At 42.3% G+C, this 16837-nt stretch overlaps 2 protein-coding genes across 5 annotated transcripts in view; both read left to right on the forward strand.

The window, feature by feature from the left end:
• Window positions 1–9848, forward strand: part of slc30a4 (solute carrier family 30 member 4) — a 29252-nt gene extending 19404 nt beyond the window's left edge. For all 4 annotated transcript variants that reach the window (XM_043674562.1, XM_043674563.1, XM_043674564.1 and 1 more), the window contains exons 5-8: window positions 2389–2596; window positions 6490–6595; window positions 8235–8369; window positions 9278–9848. In XM_043674562.1, coding sequence (XP_043530497.1) covers window positions 2389–2596; window positions 6490–6595; window positions 8235–8369; window positions 9278–9432 — 604 coding nt within the window. In that variant the 3' untranslated portion in view covers window positions 9433–9848. The remainder of the gene's footprint in view (window positions 1–2388; window positions 2597–6489; window positions 6596–8234; window positions 8370–9277) is intronic.
• spata5l1 (spermatogenesis associated 5-like 1) overlaps window positions 1–16837 on the forward strand; it is a 121185-nt gene that overhangs the window by 88258 nt on the left and 16090 nt on the right. The gene's annotated exons all lie outside the window — the stretch shown is intronic.

Here is a 16837-nt window from a genome sequence, read left to right on the forward strand (position 1 = left end):
ATGAGGAATTGACAGAGCTAAATTACATCACTGCTCCCAAAATGGCCTCAATTAAGATAAAACTCCAGGTAAGTAACCACCCTTAAGAGACATGGAGGTAGATCCAGGCACCATTGTATCTGTTGTTGGGGAGAAAACCTTTCAGAAACTCCAACGGGGCATCTTGCCTTTCAACCTGTGAGACACCAAGGCTAGATCAGCCACATAGATTGGACAGCCTTTATTATTGGGAGCTTGGTAATCCCAGTTACACAATAGACAGTCTAACTCCCTTTAATGGTGATACAAGGGCAAGGTTTCAACACTTCAGGAAGGAACTGGCTACAGAAAATACACCTAGATTGGCAAGAAATCTTTAAAACAGGCACTGGCAATCTGTGTGAAGTCTTAAGAAAGAATCCCGAAGATTTTCAAAAGGGCCTCATGAGGATAAAAAGAGCCAGGACCAAGATTCATGTCGATCCAGAAGCCTGACCCAAGTACCTCAAGGTACAGCTGGTGCTCTCAGCACCAACATAGAGGCTGAATTGGAAAGTGTAGAGGAACTCGGCATCATACACTCTGTAAAGGTTGCTGAATGGGCCACACCAGTAGTCCTAGTTTTAAAACCTGACAACTCAGTCCACATCTGTGAAGATTAAAAGCTAATGGTCAACAGAGCTTCTTGCTTAGACACATATCCTATGCCACACAGAGAAGTCTTGGTTGTAAAGTTGGGTGGGAGTCACATATTTTCCAAACTGAACAATAATTACACCTACCTCCAAATGGAGCTTGAGTTGTCACCCAGGAAGTATGTTACTATAAATACTCATGAAGGACTGTATGAGTACACTTCCCTTTTTGGGTGTCTTTGACTTGAGCCATCTTTTAGAAGGAAATGGAAAACATTCTCCAAGGGGTGCCCAGGAAGGCAGTCTATGCAGATGATATTCTAACCTCAGGAGCCACTGCAAAGGAACATTTGGAGAGTTTGGAGTAAGTCTTCACTGTGTCCAGCTTCCAGGTAAATGAGGTAATGTTCCTCAGGTACAGGGTTAACAAGGGTTAATGTTGAAGAGAATCAAAAGGCATAAAAAGGCCTCCAGCTTGAAGAAACATGAAGCCTTTTCTGGGTCTCATAAATCACTATGAGAAATTCATACCTAATCTGGTGACCCTGCTGCCACTTCTCCATGTCTGCTAAAATAAAATCTGAAATATTTGTGGTAAATGCCACAAGAAAAGGCCTTTGCAAACATTAAACAACAATCACTGTCAACAAATATGTTTGTCAACATTATGTTTGCTGAGACCACTCATTTTAATGAACAACACCTCCCCCAGTGGGATAACGGCGGTACTGTCACATATTGGAATTATCACAGGGGCAGAAAAAAGTCTGCCCAGATGAGGAGGAAGGTTTGGCCATGGTACTCACAGTGAATAAATTCCGTCAGTATGTCTACAGTCAACATTTCACCATAGTCACTGATCACAAACCTCTGCTGTTCAAGGAAGACAGGTGATTTCTCTCATTGTATAAACTCTGATTCAGTGCTGGGGGATATTGCTATTAGCTGCCTACGAATATACCTTGGAACATGTCTAGGGAGGCACCGAGCCAATGTGGATGCCCTGAGCTCTGTACCTTCACCCCCAGAAATGGGTGAAGTCATTGCAACTTTGAACCTCATGGACACTCTACCATTACTTGCCAAACAAATCCAGGCTTGGACCCAAAAAGGCCCATGTTAGGGAATCTCTGTCATATTGTCCTAAGTGGTGGATCACAAGGATGTCCTACTGAATAGTTGAAACCCAATATTTCGCAGTACCAGGAGTTCGACATAGACTGTGCGATTACTTGAGAGGAGCCCGGGTGATTTCCTGTGTCCAGGCCAGCAATCAATTTTGCTGTTTCCCATGTCCTGTAGAATGGGAAATGCTTACTAATAAACCAGGTACAGGATCACTGCCCACTGTTCCTGCAATGAAAAAACCTGAATTTGTTTGGAGCATTTTATTAAATGATATTTGGAAATAAAAGTGAGTCTGGGTAAGAAGGTTATGAGTTCAAACACATACTCCAGGCTGTTACACCAGTGGCATATTGAGATTAAAATGAAGTCTTGTTGTTGAGTTGAATTTTAAAATTCCTCTGACATCAGAGACTGTAGTTTATTGTCCCAAAACTACCTGAGATATGAGTGCAAACATCACCTGCTTCCAAGAACTGCACGTTGTTTAAGATTTCGGCTTCTGAGTGGTGTCTTACTTTTGTTCACAGTACAAAAGTACAGAGTAAGAAAGCTGGAGCCCAGTACAAACACAGTTGTTGACTCTACCTGATTGTTCTCTGCAGCTACAAGTACTTTACTGTTTCTATTCTTTGTATTTTTTGAACAGAATGGGAGTTTTGCTGAACCAGTCCAGTCACATGCATTCCCATTCTCACTGCCAGTCAGAACATGTTGCTAGAGGAGATCAGAGGAACAACACAGAGCACAGTCACAACATGGACAGCCTTGCTGTCAGAGCTGCTTTCATCCATGCCCTTGGGGACCTGGTGCAGAGTGTTGGTGTCCTGGTGGCTGCTTACATCATCCGCTTTAAAGTAAGTATTGCTTTCAGAGGCTGAACTGAAAGAAAAATATGCATTTCTAAATGTTTTCCTAACTCTGACCCTCCCAAATCTCTTTAATGAAACCAGTTTGAAATGTGTCTCCTTTAATTATAGCCTCACATCACATTCCAACCTCCTCCAGGTAACCTTTGAATTCCTCATTAGTCAAGCATCTATCTAACTCTGCCTTAAAATTATTCAATGCTGTCACCCACAGCACTCACTGATGAAGAGACTTCCAAAGACTTATGACTCTCTCAGGAAACAAAAATTCTCTTCATCCCCACCTTAATCTCTATGCCTGAGATCTGGTCTGTTCCACAGGGGGTCACATCTTTTCAGTATCCAGCCTGCCAGCGGTTCTGTCGCACAGTGGAGTAGGCTCGAGGGGCAAATAACCTCCTGCTGCTCCTAATCCCCACATTTATGGCTCACTTGTTGTATTTAATCCACAGCATCTGCTGTGGGCGTGCAACAATTCTGCCAACTATATGGATCTGCCAGCTGTATTGGTCTGTCAGGTATATGTGTCTGGCATTTGGAGTTACTAGGGTGTAGGTTATATGTTTGTCCTGGATGGTGTTCCTGGGTTGTACACCCATGGACAAAACCAATGTCGTCTACAAAGTTCCATGCAAGGACTGTCACAAACACTATGTAGGGCAAACAGGAAGAAAGTTAGCCACCAGGATACACGAACACCAGCTAGCCACAAAAAAAACACGACCCCCTCTCTCTCATAGCCCTACACACGGAGGAAAAAAAAACCCACCATTTCGACTGGGACAACACATCTATCCTGGGACAGGCTAAGCAAAGACATGCCAGAGAATTCCTAGAGGCCTGGCACTCCAACCACAACGCCATAAACAAGCACATAGATCTAGATACAATCTATCAACCCCTCAGAAAACAAACAGGAAATGACATCACCACAAACCCCAGGAACCCCATCCAGGAGAAAGATATAAATAGAAAGCAGGAGACAACAGCTTCGCTTCACTTGGAGGTCGCCACTGATGATGTTATCTAGCCAGGTAATGAAACGTCTGGATATCAAACCTACAGCTCAGCGAGCAAACCTACACCCTAAACCTCAACCTGAACTACAAACCTTCACAAACCTTGCAAAAATTTGGAGATACTCACAAATAACATTCTCCTTGAATTAATATCACTGAAATGAGACAAATATTATCTCCTTTGGGACTGGAAATACACTCTTCTTAAGTTTGGGTCGGAACATGGTAATGGAGGATTTTACTCTGTATTGTAGAAGTTTTTGAGAGACAGGATTTGTGAGGGGCAGGTCATGCCTCACAAGCCTTATTGAATTATTTGAGGATGTGACAAAACACATTGATGAAGGTAGTGCAGTGGATGTGGTGTGCATGGATTTTAGCTGAAAATGTATTGCTGGAAAAGCGCAGCAGGTCAGGCAGCATCCAGGGAACAGGAGAATCGATGTTTCGGGCATAAGCCCTTCTTCAGGAATGGAATTTAATAAGGTGTTTGATAAGGTTCTACTTGGTAGGCTCATTCAGAAAATAAGGAGGCATGGGATATAGGGAAATTTAGTTGTCTGGATTCAGAATTGGCTGGCCCATAGAAGACAGAGGGTAGTGGTAGATGGAAAGTATTCAGCCTGGAGCTTGTTGACCCCTAGTGTTCCAGAGGCATCGGTTCTGGGACCTCTGCACTTTGTGATTTTTATAAATGACTTGGATGAGCAAGTGGAAGGGTGGGTTAGTAAGTTTGCTGATGACATGAAGGTTGATGGAGTTGTGCATAGTGTGAAGAGCTGTTGTAGGTTGCAACATGACGTTAACGGGATGCAGAACTGTGCTGATAAGTGGCAGATGGAGTTCAACTTGGAAAAGTGTGAAGTGATTTACTTTGAAAGATAAAATTTGAATGTAGAATACAGGATTAAAGGCAGGATTCTTGGCAGTGTGCAGGAACAGATCCATAGATCTGTTCCTTTGAGGGGTCCAAATCCATAGATCCCTCAAAGTTCCCACCCAAGTTGATAGAGTTGTTAAGAAGGTGTATGGTGTGTTTGCTTTCATTTGCAGGGGGATTGAGTTTAAGAATCGCAAGGTTATGCTGCAATTCTGTAGAGCCCTGGTTAGGCCATACTTGGAATATTGTGCTCAATTCTGGTCGCCTCATTAGAGGAAAGATGTGCAAGTTTTAACGTTCTAGAGGAGATTGACCAGGATGCTGCCTGGAATGGAGGGCATGTCTTAAGAAGAAAGATTGAGGGAGCTAGGACTTTTCTAATTAGAGTGAAGAAGGATGAGAGGTGACTTGATACAGGTGTACAAGATGTTGAGCGGCATAGATAGAGTAGATAGCCAGAGACTTTTTCCCAGGCAGAAATCACGAGGGCCATAATTTTAAGGTGATTGGAAGAAGGTTTAAGGGAGATGTCAGAGGTAAGTACAGAGAGTAGTGTGTACGTGGAATGCACTGCCAGCAGTGGTAGTAGAGTCAAATACTTTAGGAACATTTAAATGACTCTTTTTAAGCACATGGAAGGGTGTGTACGTTAGTTTGATCTTAGCATAAGATAAAAGGCCGGCACAACATTGAGAGCCGAAGAGCCTGTACTGTTCTATGTTCTGTCTAACAGACTTACTATACCCAGGGGAGCTCAACCTTGATATTCTGAGTAAACACATAGAGGTTATAGTCTGGGACCAGGCCATTCAGTCCATATTGTTCATGTTACCCTGTACTGTCCAAATGAGTGAACTATCTCCATCATATTTATCTGCCTTGTTCACATATCACTAATTATTTTTCATTATCCCCTTCCTTAATCTAATCTTGAGTCTTGGCATGACTTCAATAGCCTCCCACATTCTGTGTGAAGAAATTTCTTTTGGCTTATGTACAAACTATGTAAATTTAATCTTATTGATGAGTACAGGAGCAGAGAGCTGGGTGCAGATGTATGTAAATTGATGAAGGTGGCAGGACAGGTTTATACACGTACACAATTCTTTATCCAAAATCCTTGGGCCAGTTGTTTTTAGGAATTTGGAACTTTTCGTGTTTCAGAATAAATGACATTTTCACAGTGAAACTTTTAAAAATTACCTAATAGCAGACGCACGTGTGAATAGTACGAGCGCTGACACACAATTGATGCCTGCCAGTACTGGGCCACGCCGCCATGTCACATCTGAGTGACATGGTTCGAGTGGATGTGGAGTAGGGTCACCTGCTCGTACACCAAAATGACGCCCTAGACTCCCATGCAAAGCATTTCAGATTTCAGAGCTTTTCGGATTTTGGAATTTTGGATAATGGATTATATACCTGTAAAACATACAGAATCTAAGTTGTGTGAGTAGGACCATAGAATACTAATGCAAGGAAATTATGTTGATAATGAAGACGCTCAGCCTCAGCTGGAATATTGTGCCCAGTTCCAGGTGCTGCACTTTAGGGAAATGTGAAGGCATTGAATTGAGTGCAGATGGGATTTAAGAGAATGGTTTCACAGGTGAGGTGCTTCACTTCTGATGATAAATTGGAGAAATTAGGACAGTTCTCCCTGGTGAAGAGAAGGCTGAGTGTAAATCCAGGTGAAGCATTTAAAATCATAAGGAGCAAGGAACCTACCTCTTCAATCTGTACTCTCTTGGTTCTCAATCTATCACCAATGGGAGAAATTAGTCTTCATCTGCCTTTGGGGCTTCTCTTCATGAAGTGACTAAAATTGGCTTTCATTGATGGGGTTAGGGTGATATTGTGGGGAACTGTCAGGAGGTGGGGAATGTTGGGGTAGGTGTGGATCACTTCACGAACTCTGTCTCTGTGAGAAAGTCCCTGATGACTGTGAATGCTCTCATTCTCCCGTTCCACTCTTGCAGCCTTTGTACAAGATCGCTGATCCAATCTGCACTTACATCTTCTCCTTCCTGGTGCTGTGCACAACTTTTCGAATCCTACGTGACACTGGTTTAATCTTCCTGGAAGGTATGAGTTTCAGTGTGATATTCCCTCCAGATTCCAGTTGCCCAGTTACAGGGAGGGTCAGTGTAATGTGGTGTTTGAGGCATTTGATGGATGTGGCTTTATCATTTCCCCATGTTGGAAAAAGAAATGTCTGCTTTTAGCATCAGAGATCAAGATGTGGCTGTGTCCCATCATACAGCTACCCACTGGATTGCAACATCAGGAGAACAATTCCAGTTTTCTCTCCGCGCTGAGGACTGTGCAGATGAGTTACTGAATATTATTCTTTCTAATATTACCTTGCCAGAATTTCAAAACTACTCCCTTTAATAGAAGAACACACAGATGGGGCACATTGAAGTCCCCACCCAGGGTACATCCTATGCCCTTTGCCACCCTCATTGCTTCCTCCAAATGGTCAACATGGAGGAGTTCAGAGTCATGCTCTGAAAGGGAGAAAGGGGTGCAGTACGTGTTAATCAGCAGGAGGTTAATTTTAAGCCATGAAGTTTCATGGACTCCAAAGTCAATGTTGAGGATCCCCAGAGCAACTCCCTCCTGACTATATCCCACTATATCGCCCCCTCTGCTGGGTCTGCCCTGCCAATGTGACAGGACATATCCAGGGATGATGATGATGGGGTCTGGCACATTGTCTGTAAGGTATTGTTCTGTGAGTATTCCTGACTAGTCTGTGAGACACCTCTCCCAATTTTCCCTTTTGTTCTGCACTTACCCCCAAATTAATCACTGAAATACTGTAATGATATCCACTCATTGTTTTGATTTAAGTTTCCGCAAAGTAAAAGAGTGAAGAGTAGGTGGTAGATTTCTCTCACTCTCACACATATAGACTTACTCACACAGATGCAGACACACACATTCACACTCACTCACAGCCCCATACGCAGACAGACAGACACACACAGTCGCACTCACTCACACACACACATGCAGAGACATACAAACACTCTCTCACACACACATTCACATATACACTCACACTCACTCACACACGTACAGAGGTGATTTTTTATAAAAAATGGGATAAACAGAATAAACAGGAAGAATGCAGATGAATGGCTAGAATCAGATACTTCCTGTCAAAGATCTAGCACTTCTAGTGGTGCTATGGACTGAACAGCAAAAGTGAGGACTGCAGATGCTGGAAACCAGAGTCTGGATTCGAGTGGTGCTGGAAAAGCACAGCAGGCCAGGCAGCATCCGAGGAGCAGGAAAATCGACATTTCGGGCAAAAGCCCTTCATCAGGAATGGACTGATTGGCCTGCTTGTCTGTAATCTCTGTTCCTATGGAAAGCACTATTTTCCACAGTATTTAAAATATTATGTTGAGATGCTTTTCAAAATGAATGAGATTAAACAACCAGTCTGCATTATCTCATCAGAACTGTTTAACCTAGTGTCTAATATTTGTTCTCACTCTGTGAAGTTTTCCTTTTATCCTAAATCAATGTACAATCCCCATCCGTGATCCCAGGGTAAATGTCTGACTTAAATCTAGCACATCCAGGAAGATGCAGGCTTAATGCTTAATATGTGTGTTGAGAACTTGTGCTGGGCTGAATTATTTGATGGAACCATTTAGCAGGGAGTATTTTGCTCTAAAAGTGACTTTCCATCGGTTTCTTCCTCTCCCAGGAACTCCACGACACCTTGATGTTCATCGTCTCCGTGATGCTCTGTTAAAGATTGATGACGTTCATTCCATTCAACGCCTGAATGTCTGGTCACTAACAGTTGGCAAAACAGCAGCAATTGTGCACTTAAAGCTGAGTAAGCAATTTACATGTTTGATCCTGACACACTCTCTGATTAACTATTTGGTACCGATAGAATAGACTGTGGTTAACTCTTTAACTCAGTCTGGAGTAAACCCTAAGGCACACACTGTTGCCCATGATCTCAAGCATTTACTGCACCTTAGTTTGCTAACAGGATGGGAAGACCTGTCTTTGTTTCAATGAGGCCGTCGACCCAGACCACGGAGATAAACCACAGAATGTCCCAGCGCTAGGGATTGGGCAAAAGGCTCTGGAAAAACATAGTTACTGGTTGATTTCAAAGAAATTGCAGTGTTTGACTGGACTGTGAACAAATCACTCACTTGTCAATCAGATGTAGGTCATTGATTGGTCCAAAGTCTTAATCTGCTGAATTTCTGTCACTAAGAAGAAGCATGAACTGTGGCAGAGAATGAAATAGTGGGAGAGTGTGTCAGAAAACAAGGGGGAGAGAATGAGAGATAGTGAAAGGGAGAGAGCAAGACAGAGGTTCATGTGATAGAGAGAGGGAAAGAAAGAGACAGAAGTGTGGCAGAGAGAGATGGGGAGAGAAAGAGAGAGGGAAACAGAGGCAAGTGTAATGGAGAGAGAATTACACAAGGATTATGGGGAGGAGTAGAGAAAGAGGGGGAGACAGGATGAAGCTGATGGGATTGTTGAGTTGGTTTTAGGGGTCAGAATGGTGACACTGTCTGTGAATTGGTTGCCCTTCTCCTGAAATAGTGGGTCTGTGTTGAGCTGCTGCTTTTGGAGATTTGGTGTTGTGCTGGATTCAAGAGGTTGATCTCCCCTCTGTGTGAGAATGTCATCCTTCACTCCTAAACCAATGTCTTAAGAGATTCTGAAAACATTGCCATGTATCTTCCTGACAGAATCTGATGGATATTTATATCTTTTCAGTTCCAGAGAGTTTCTCCAGATGGGAAGATGTGCAATGTCAAGTCCAGCAGATCTTGCTGTATACTTTCGGAATGCACCAATGCACTGTACAAGTGCAAGTTTTCAAGGAGGCTGGAAACAATGTCTGCACTAAGTGCAGGTCCTTGGAAGCTTAGTAGCTGGACTCAGGTCTGAGGAAGAGAATAACTTCACACAAAAGATTGCTCAGAAAATCTACAATTGATAATTTTATATAAATGTAAAAAGTAGTTTTTAAAAATTTTAACATGGTGACCATTCTCAAGGATAAACAACTGTGATATTGAGCATCGCAAAACCCGGTATGTCACTTAGTCACATATTATATTTGTATCACCATTAGGACCTCACTCCCAGAAGCTCCTTTTGAAGAATCTTTGCTGCTTAATTGCTATTGAGTCTGGTCAGGTTCTTCTCCAATTTCTGATAATTTCTGTTCTACAGTAGTGCAGGACTGCTTGCGCGCTCCCTCCTTTGTTAGGGCGGCACGGTGGCACAGTGGTTAGCACTGCTGCCTCACAGCGCCAGAGACCCGGGTTCAATGTCCGCCTCAGGCGACTGACTGTGTGGAGTTTGCACATTCTCCCCGTGTCTGCGTGGGTTTCCTCCGGGTGCTCCAGTTTCCTCCCACAGTCCAAAGATGTGCAGGGTCAGGTGAATTGGCCATGCTAAATTGCTCGTAGTGTTAGGTAAGGGGTAAATGTAGGGGTATGGGTGGGTTGCGCTTCGGCGGGGCAGTGTGGACTTGTTGGGCCGAAGGGCCTGTTTCCTCAGTGTAAGTAATCTAATCTAATCTAAATGGACAGTATTACTGGATTGTTACACATCAAGTGCTACATCATTTGCATTTTCCATATACAACAAAGCAACTTTATTTTAGCTATACCACTGAGATATTTCAGTTTTGTTACTTACTTTAATGTAGTTATGATTTACAGTCTACAGTATTGCAGATTCTGGGAATTTAGAATCCATATTATCGCTGGACTATTAATCCAGAGATCTAGGTAATGTTCTGGAGACCTGGGTTCAAATCCTGCCATGGCAAATGGTGGAATTTGATTTCAATAAATATTCTGGAATTAAGAATCTAGCAATGACCATGAATCCAGTGTCGATTGTTGGAAAAACCCATCTCGTTCACTAAGGAAACTGCCATCCTTACTTAATCTGGCCTACACGTGACTCCACCAGCAATGTGGTTGACTCTTAACTGCCCTCTAGGCAATTAGGGATGGACAATAAATGCTGCCTGGCCAGCAATGCCCTCATCGCTGCCCTCAAGAAAAAGGAAGTTGAATAATTTCAGCACAGGTATGATGGAGCAAATGGCCTCCTCCTCTGCTGGGTCATTCATTGAGTTTCCAAAGTGTTCAAGGTTCAAGGTTCAGGATTAAGATTTGTTATATTATTGCTTCAGCCACAAACTCATTAATGATTATGAAAGTGCCTCTAATGGAGTTATAATTTTAACCTCTCCACATTTACTGCTGGCCCCATCTCATTCCCAATGCAGGGAATTAGAACTCTTATTGCTGTAGCTCTGTACAACCAATGTTAAAAATTTGGTGGGAGATAAAATATTTTAATATATTTCAGCACATTCTCTCCCCAGTACCATTGTGCCAAAGACTCTGGGATTTGGTTCTGCTTAAAGAAGGCAGGTTGAAATGTCAGTACCTAGTGTAACTATTAGCTGAGTAGCATGCAGGACCATCATGTTACTGAGTTTGTTACAGTTAACGTGCAATAGTACAGTTTGTCTGGAATGTGAACATAAAACCTCTGCAGTAAACTGACTATATCTGAAATAAAGACAGAAAATACTGGAAATGCGTGGGAGTTCTGGCATCACCTGTGGGAAATAAAGAGTGAGGCAGTTCTGAGTAAAGGTAATTGACCTGTGACATAAACTCTGTCTCTCTCCACAGGTGCAGCTAGACCTGCTGAGTTTCTCCAGCATTTTGTTTTTTATTTCATCCACAATATGTTCCTTTTTCTGAAATGTTGACTTTGTCAGTGTTTACTGTTAAACAGTGTTTTATAATCAACACTTTAAATGATGTATTTTTGGGAAAGATTTTCTCTGATAATATTTATTTCGCTAAATGCCTGTCCTCTCCCATGGAAATTGTACTTTATACACTCGGATTGTTTTATGAGGAGAATCTAAAAATATAAAAGTTAGTGATTTGTACAAGCTATTGAGATTATTTTTTTATAGTTGTATTAATGAGCCTTCAGTGTTTATTATAAAGCTATTTCTTGAGAATGTGCACATACTCAGGATGTACCGTTATCCTACCTAACTTTATTAATTCAAACACAACATAGCTTCAACTCAATAATCAAAACTACTAAACTATTTTTCTACATTCTCCACTTTTCTAAGGTCTAATTTCTTGAGCAGTGACATCTTTGACACTTGACCTTGTTTATGTGGCGCCATTGTCAATCATTCTCCACGGGAGCAGCTGCCTCCTTCCACCTTATCGCTTTACCAGGCACTGTGTGCTGACCACATTTGCATTTCTGTGTAAGTGAAATTCAGGTTTTGAAAAATCTGAATTTCCTGTCAGATTGCTTCATGATAAATGTGGTTAACTTCTTCTGAACTACATTTGCTGACAGAACTGTGGCCATTATCCACAAGCACAGATCACTGGGTAACAGCAGCGGATTGACCCGTGGAATATTTAAATGCTGCAGGTTTTGAAACTTCTGCATTTTCTTAATCCCTTGCATCTTTCTGTACACTGAGGTGATTAATCCAGAGATCAAGATGGGGTTGTGATTGAAGACTCTTGATAAAGCGCGTCGTTTCTGTTCATGCCCCAAACCCAGGACCACATGACAGCTTCTGTTGTAGACATTAGGATGCTACTCAAATGCAAGTGTCTTGCCTCTGAACCTGAATTGTCCCGTCAGATATTTCCAGTTAGGTTAATTCACTGGAGAGTGCAACATGTGAACATATAAATTAGAGTAGAGTTGGTTCTGAGATACTGCTCCGATATACAATAAGATCTGTTTTTGTTTCAGATACCACATTATGATTGTTGAGGTTAAGAAATACTTTGAATCCTGGGTTCACTAAGTACAGACTTTATTTTATCAGCATTTTCTCAGAGACACAATTGGTAAAAGTCAGTCCAGATCTTTCTCTAATGTGTCAGCATGACATTTTATAGTCTTAATGCTCCCATTTCATTACATTTTTTTTACAGTTCACGTCATTGATTTTCTGCACTTACGTTACATCAGCCTTGTCAATGATCAGCCCTGTAGATGTTCCTTTCACATTTTTTGTCATTTCTGGGATTTGTTATCACTGCGAGCCTAACAATGTTTCATCCCCATTCCCATATCACCCCCAGACTGTTGTTTCAAGGCGTTAACTTTCTTTAGCTTAACAACTTGCATTCTTGGTTACATTTGTGTAGAAATGGTTACAAATCCCATCATGCTTAGAATAAGTGATTAGAACTACATTTGTTTATTCTAAAGCTGATTACAGGTAAATAATCAATCATTTCACTTCACCATCGGCCTACAATAACCATAGATTCTAGTTAGACAAGGGAATCAATCCATCTCCACCTCAAAAATATTAAATAACTTCATCTTCACCATCTTATGAGATAGTAACCTTCAAAATCATACGACCCTCTGACAGAACAAATTCTTCTCATCTCTGTGCTAAAGGGTGGCCCTTAGTTTTAAAACAGTGTCTGCTAGTTCTGGGCTCACCCACAACTGGAAAGTTATTTTCCACATTCACTTTGTCAAGATCATTCAGGATCTTACATGACTGGAGGATAGTTAATGCAGTTCCTTTGTTCAAGTCGGGCAGCAGGGATAGGCCAGGTAATTACAGAGCAACTAATCTATATCAGTGACGGAAATTAATGGAAACATTTCTGAGGGACAGGATTAGTCAACACTTGGAAAGGCAGGAGTTGATCAAGGATGGTCAGCATGGATTTATTAGAGGGAGATCCTGTGTGACTAATTCAATGGGGATTTTTGAAGAAGTGATGAAATATTTTGATAAGGGTAGTGCAATTGATGCAGTTTACATGGATTTCGGTAAGACCTTTGACAAGGTCCCACAAGAAGGCTGATCCAAAAAGTAAGAACTTATGGGATCCAAGACATCTTTACAAACTGGATCCAAATTGACTTGCAAATGGAAGGCAAAGGATGATGGTGGAGGGCTGTTTTTCTGATTGGAAGCCTTTTACCAGCGGTGTACCACAGGGATCAGTGCTGGCAGCCTTGCTGTTTGTTATCCACATTAATGACTTAGATATGCATAAAGAAGATTTAATTAGTAAGTCTGCAGATGACACAAAAATTGATGGTGTTGTTTGGATTTGTGAAGGGTAGGTCTTGCCTTACAAGTCTTATTGAATTCTTTGAGGAGGTGACCAAGCATGTGGATGAGGGTAGAGCAGTGGAAGTAGTATACATGGATTTTAGTAAGGCATTTGATAAGGTTCCCCATGGTAGGCTTATGCGGAAAGTCAGGAGGCATGGGATAGAGGGAAATTTGGCCAATTGGATAGAAAACTGGCTAACCGGTCGAAGTCAGAGAGTGGTGATAGATGGCAAATATTCAGCCTGGAGCCCAGTTACAAGTGGAGTTCCGCAGGGATCAGTTCTGGGTCCTCTGCTGTTTGTAATTTTTATTAATGACTTAGATGAGGGAGTCGAAGGGTGGGTCAGTAAATTTGCAGATGATACGAAGATAGGTGGAGTTGCTGTACAGGACTTTGGTTAGGTCACATTTGGAGTACTGTGTGCAGTTCTGGTCGCCTCACTTTAGGAAAGATGTGGAAGCTTTGGGGAGGGTGCAGAGAAGATTTACCAGGATGTTGCCTGGAATGGAGAATAGGTCATGCGAGGATAGGTTGAGAGTGCTAGGCCTTTTCTCATTGGAATGGTGAAGGATGAGGGGTGACTTGATAGAGGTTTATAAGATGATTAGGGGAATAGATAGAGTAGACAGTCAGAAGCTTTTTCCCCGGGTGCAACAGAGTGTTACAAGGGGCATAAATTTAAGGTGAAGGGTGGAAGGTATAGGGGGGATGTCAGGGGTGGGTTCTTTACCCAGAGAGTGGTGTGGGCATGGAATGCGCTGCCTGTGGGAGTGGTAGAGTCAGAATCTTTGGTGACCTTTAAGCGGCAATTGGATAGGTACATGGATAGGTACTTAAGCTAGGACAAATGTTCGGCACAACATCATGGGCCGAAGGCCTGTTCTGTGCTGTATTGTTCTATGTTCTATGTTGACAGTGAGAAGGGTGGTCTCAGGCTACAGTCTGATATTAATCAGTTGGTAAATTGGGCAGAGCTATGGCAAATGGCATTTAATCTTGTTAAGTGTGAGATGATGCATTTTGGGAGGTCTAAAAAGGGATGGATACACACAATGAATGGTAGGTCCCTAGGGAGTACTGAGGAACAAAGGGACTTGGTATACAAGTCCACAGATCCCTAAAGATGTCAGCACAGGGAGACAGGGTGGGGAAAAAAACACACAGGATGCTTGCCTTCATTAGCTGGTGCATAGATTATAGAATCATGGAAGTCTTGTTGTCCCTTTATAAAACATTAGTTTGACTATAGATGGAATACTGTGTATGGTTCTGGTTCCCAGACTATCAGAAGGACTGACTGCAGTGGAGAGGTTGCAGAGGAGATTCACCAGGATGTTGCATGTCTCAGTTATGAGGATAGGCTGGGTTTGTTTTCCCTGGTGCAGTGGTAACTGAGGGGGTTGGTGGGAGGGAGTGGGGGTGGGGAGGGGATTAATTTCTGATTGAGGTGTACAAAGTGAAGAAAGCCATAGGCAGGGTAGATCATGACAATCTTCTCATCTTGGCAGATGTGTCCAAGACCATTTGAAGTGAGGAGTAGGTGGTTTAGAGGAAATCTGAGGAAGTAAAAATATAGAACATTTTGCCTGAGAGGTGGTGGAGACAGATTTCTCACTATTTAAGAAGCATCTGGATGAGCACTGGTCATGGGGATAACGGGCAATGGTAAATTGGATTAGTGTAGTTCAGTGTTTGTTTGTCAGCAGTGACATGGTGGGCATAGACATGTGCTGTATGACCTTATGACTCTAAATAAGGAGACTAAAACTGCATGTGATACTCGTAATGTGGCCTATATAACTCAAACATAACATTCCTATTTTACATTCAATTCCTCTCATAATAAAGGATAAAATTTCATTAATTTTTGTGGTTACTTGCTATACAAGCTTACTAGTGTTTCTGTGACTCAGGCACTAGAAAACCCAAATCCCTCTGCAGCTCCCTATTCCACAGTGATATTATGTTTAAATAATACTCTGCTCTTTTATTGCACTTGCAAAAGTGAACATGAGAAAACATCTGAGATGGAAAGTCTTTTGGCAGTTACACTTTAAATATTTGGTTGCAGCTTGAGGAACTTTCGATCCAAGTTGAGGGACTGGAGTTGAGCTGCAGCCAGTTTACCAGATCAGGGAAGGAGCAAGTAACCTGCACATTGCAGGAGGTGGTCACACCCATTACATTAGGTCATTCAAAATCGGTGTGTGATCAGAGACAGAAGGGTGTAACTGCAGCTGAGACAGATCTAGGGATTTGGGGGTAGTGTTCAGACAGCCAAGCCCCAACAATTGTCCATTAGTTATAAGGTTCTTACACACTGTGTAAACATGAGTGGGCACTGCAGGAAACCTGAGCAAACTGACCACAGCTCTATGGTACAGGCAGCTATTCAAGGGCATCACAGGAAATAAGCACTTGGTTGTGGTAGGGAACAATAATAATTGAGAAGAAAGATACAGTTCTCTGTGAGTGGGAGTCCCAAAGGCTGCATGGTGCCAGGGTTAAGGACATTTCCTCAGGGCTGAAGAGGAACTTGAGAGAGTGGGGAGGAATCTAGTTGTTGTCTACATTGGTATCAATGACATTGATATGACTAAGAAGGAGGATTTTGCTGAAAGATTTTGAACAGGTAAGGACTAAATGTAAAAGCAGAACCTCCTGGGTTATAATCTCTGGATGACCACCTGAGCCACAGGCAAACTAGTGTAAAGTTAATAAAGTCAAAGAGTTAAACGTATGCTGAAAGGTTGGTGTGGGTAGATTGGGTTTCTGTTTGGGAGGCACTGGCATCAGCACTGGGGTAGGATGGACCTGTTTTGGTGGTATGGACTTCCTTTGAACTCTGCTGGGACCAGTGACCTGATGAATCAAATAACCATGACTGTAAAGAGAGCTTTAAACTGTTTGGAGAAGGGGATGGTTTGATAGAGGGAAATGTAGGCAGACAAATCAAGAGGATATGACATTTCAGGGCTTATATTTGGATAACGATATCCAGAGTGGAACAGGAAAGGACAGAGTAAGCAAACATAGAAAATAAAACTAAATGGGTAGAAGTTAGGAACAGCAGGGGAACAGCCACCTCATTGGGGGTTTTCTACAGACCACCTAATAGCAGTAGAGAAACTGAAGATCTCATAGGCGGGCAAATTCTGGA

Source organism: Chiloscyllium plagiosum, chromosome 32 (assembly GCF_004010195.1).
Source record: "Chiloscyllium plagiosum isolate BGI_BamShark_2017 chromosome 32, ASM401019v2, whole genome shotgun sequence".
NCBI lineage: Eukaryota > Metazoa > Chordata > Chondrichthyes > Orectolobiformes > Hemiscylliidae > Chiloscyllium > Chiloscyllium plagiosum.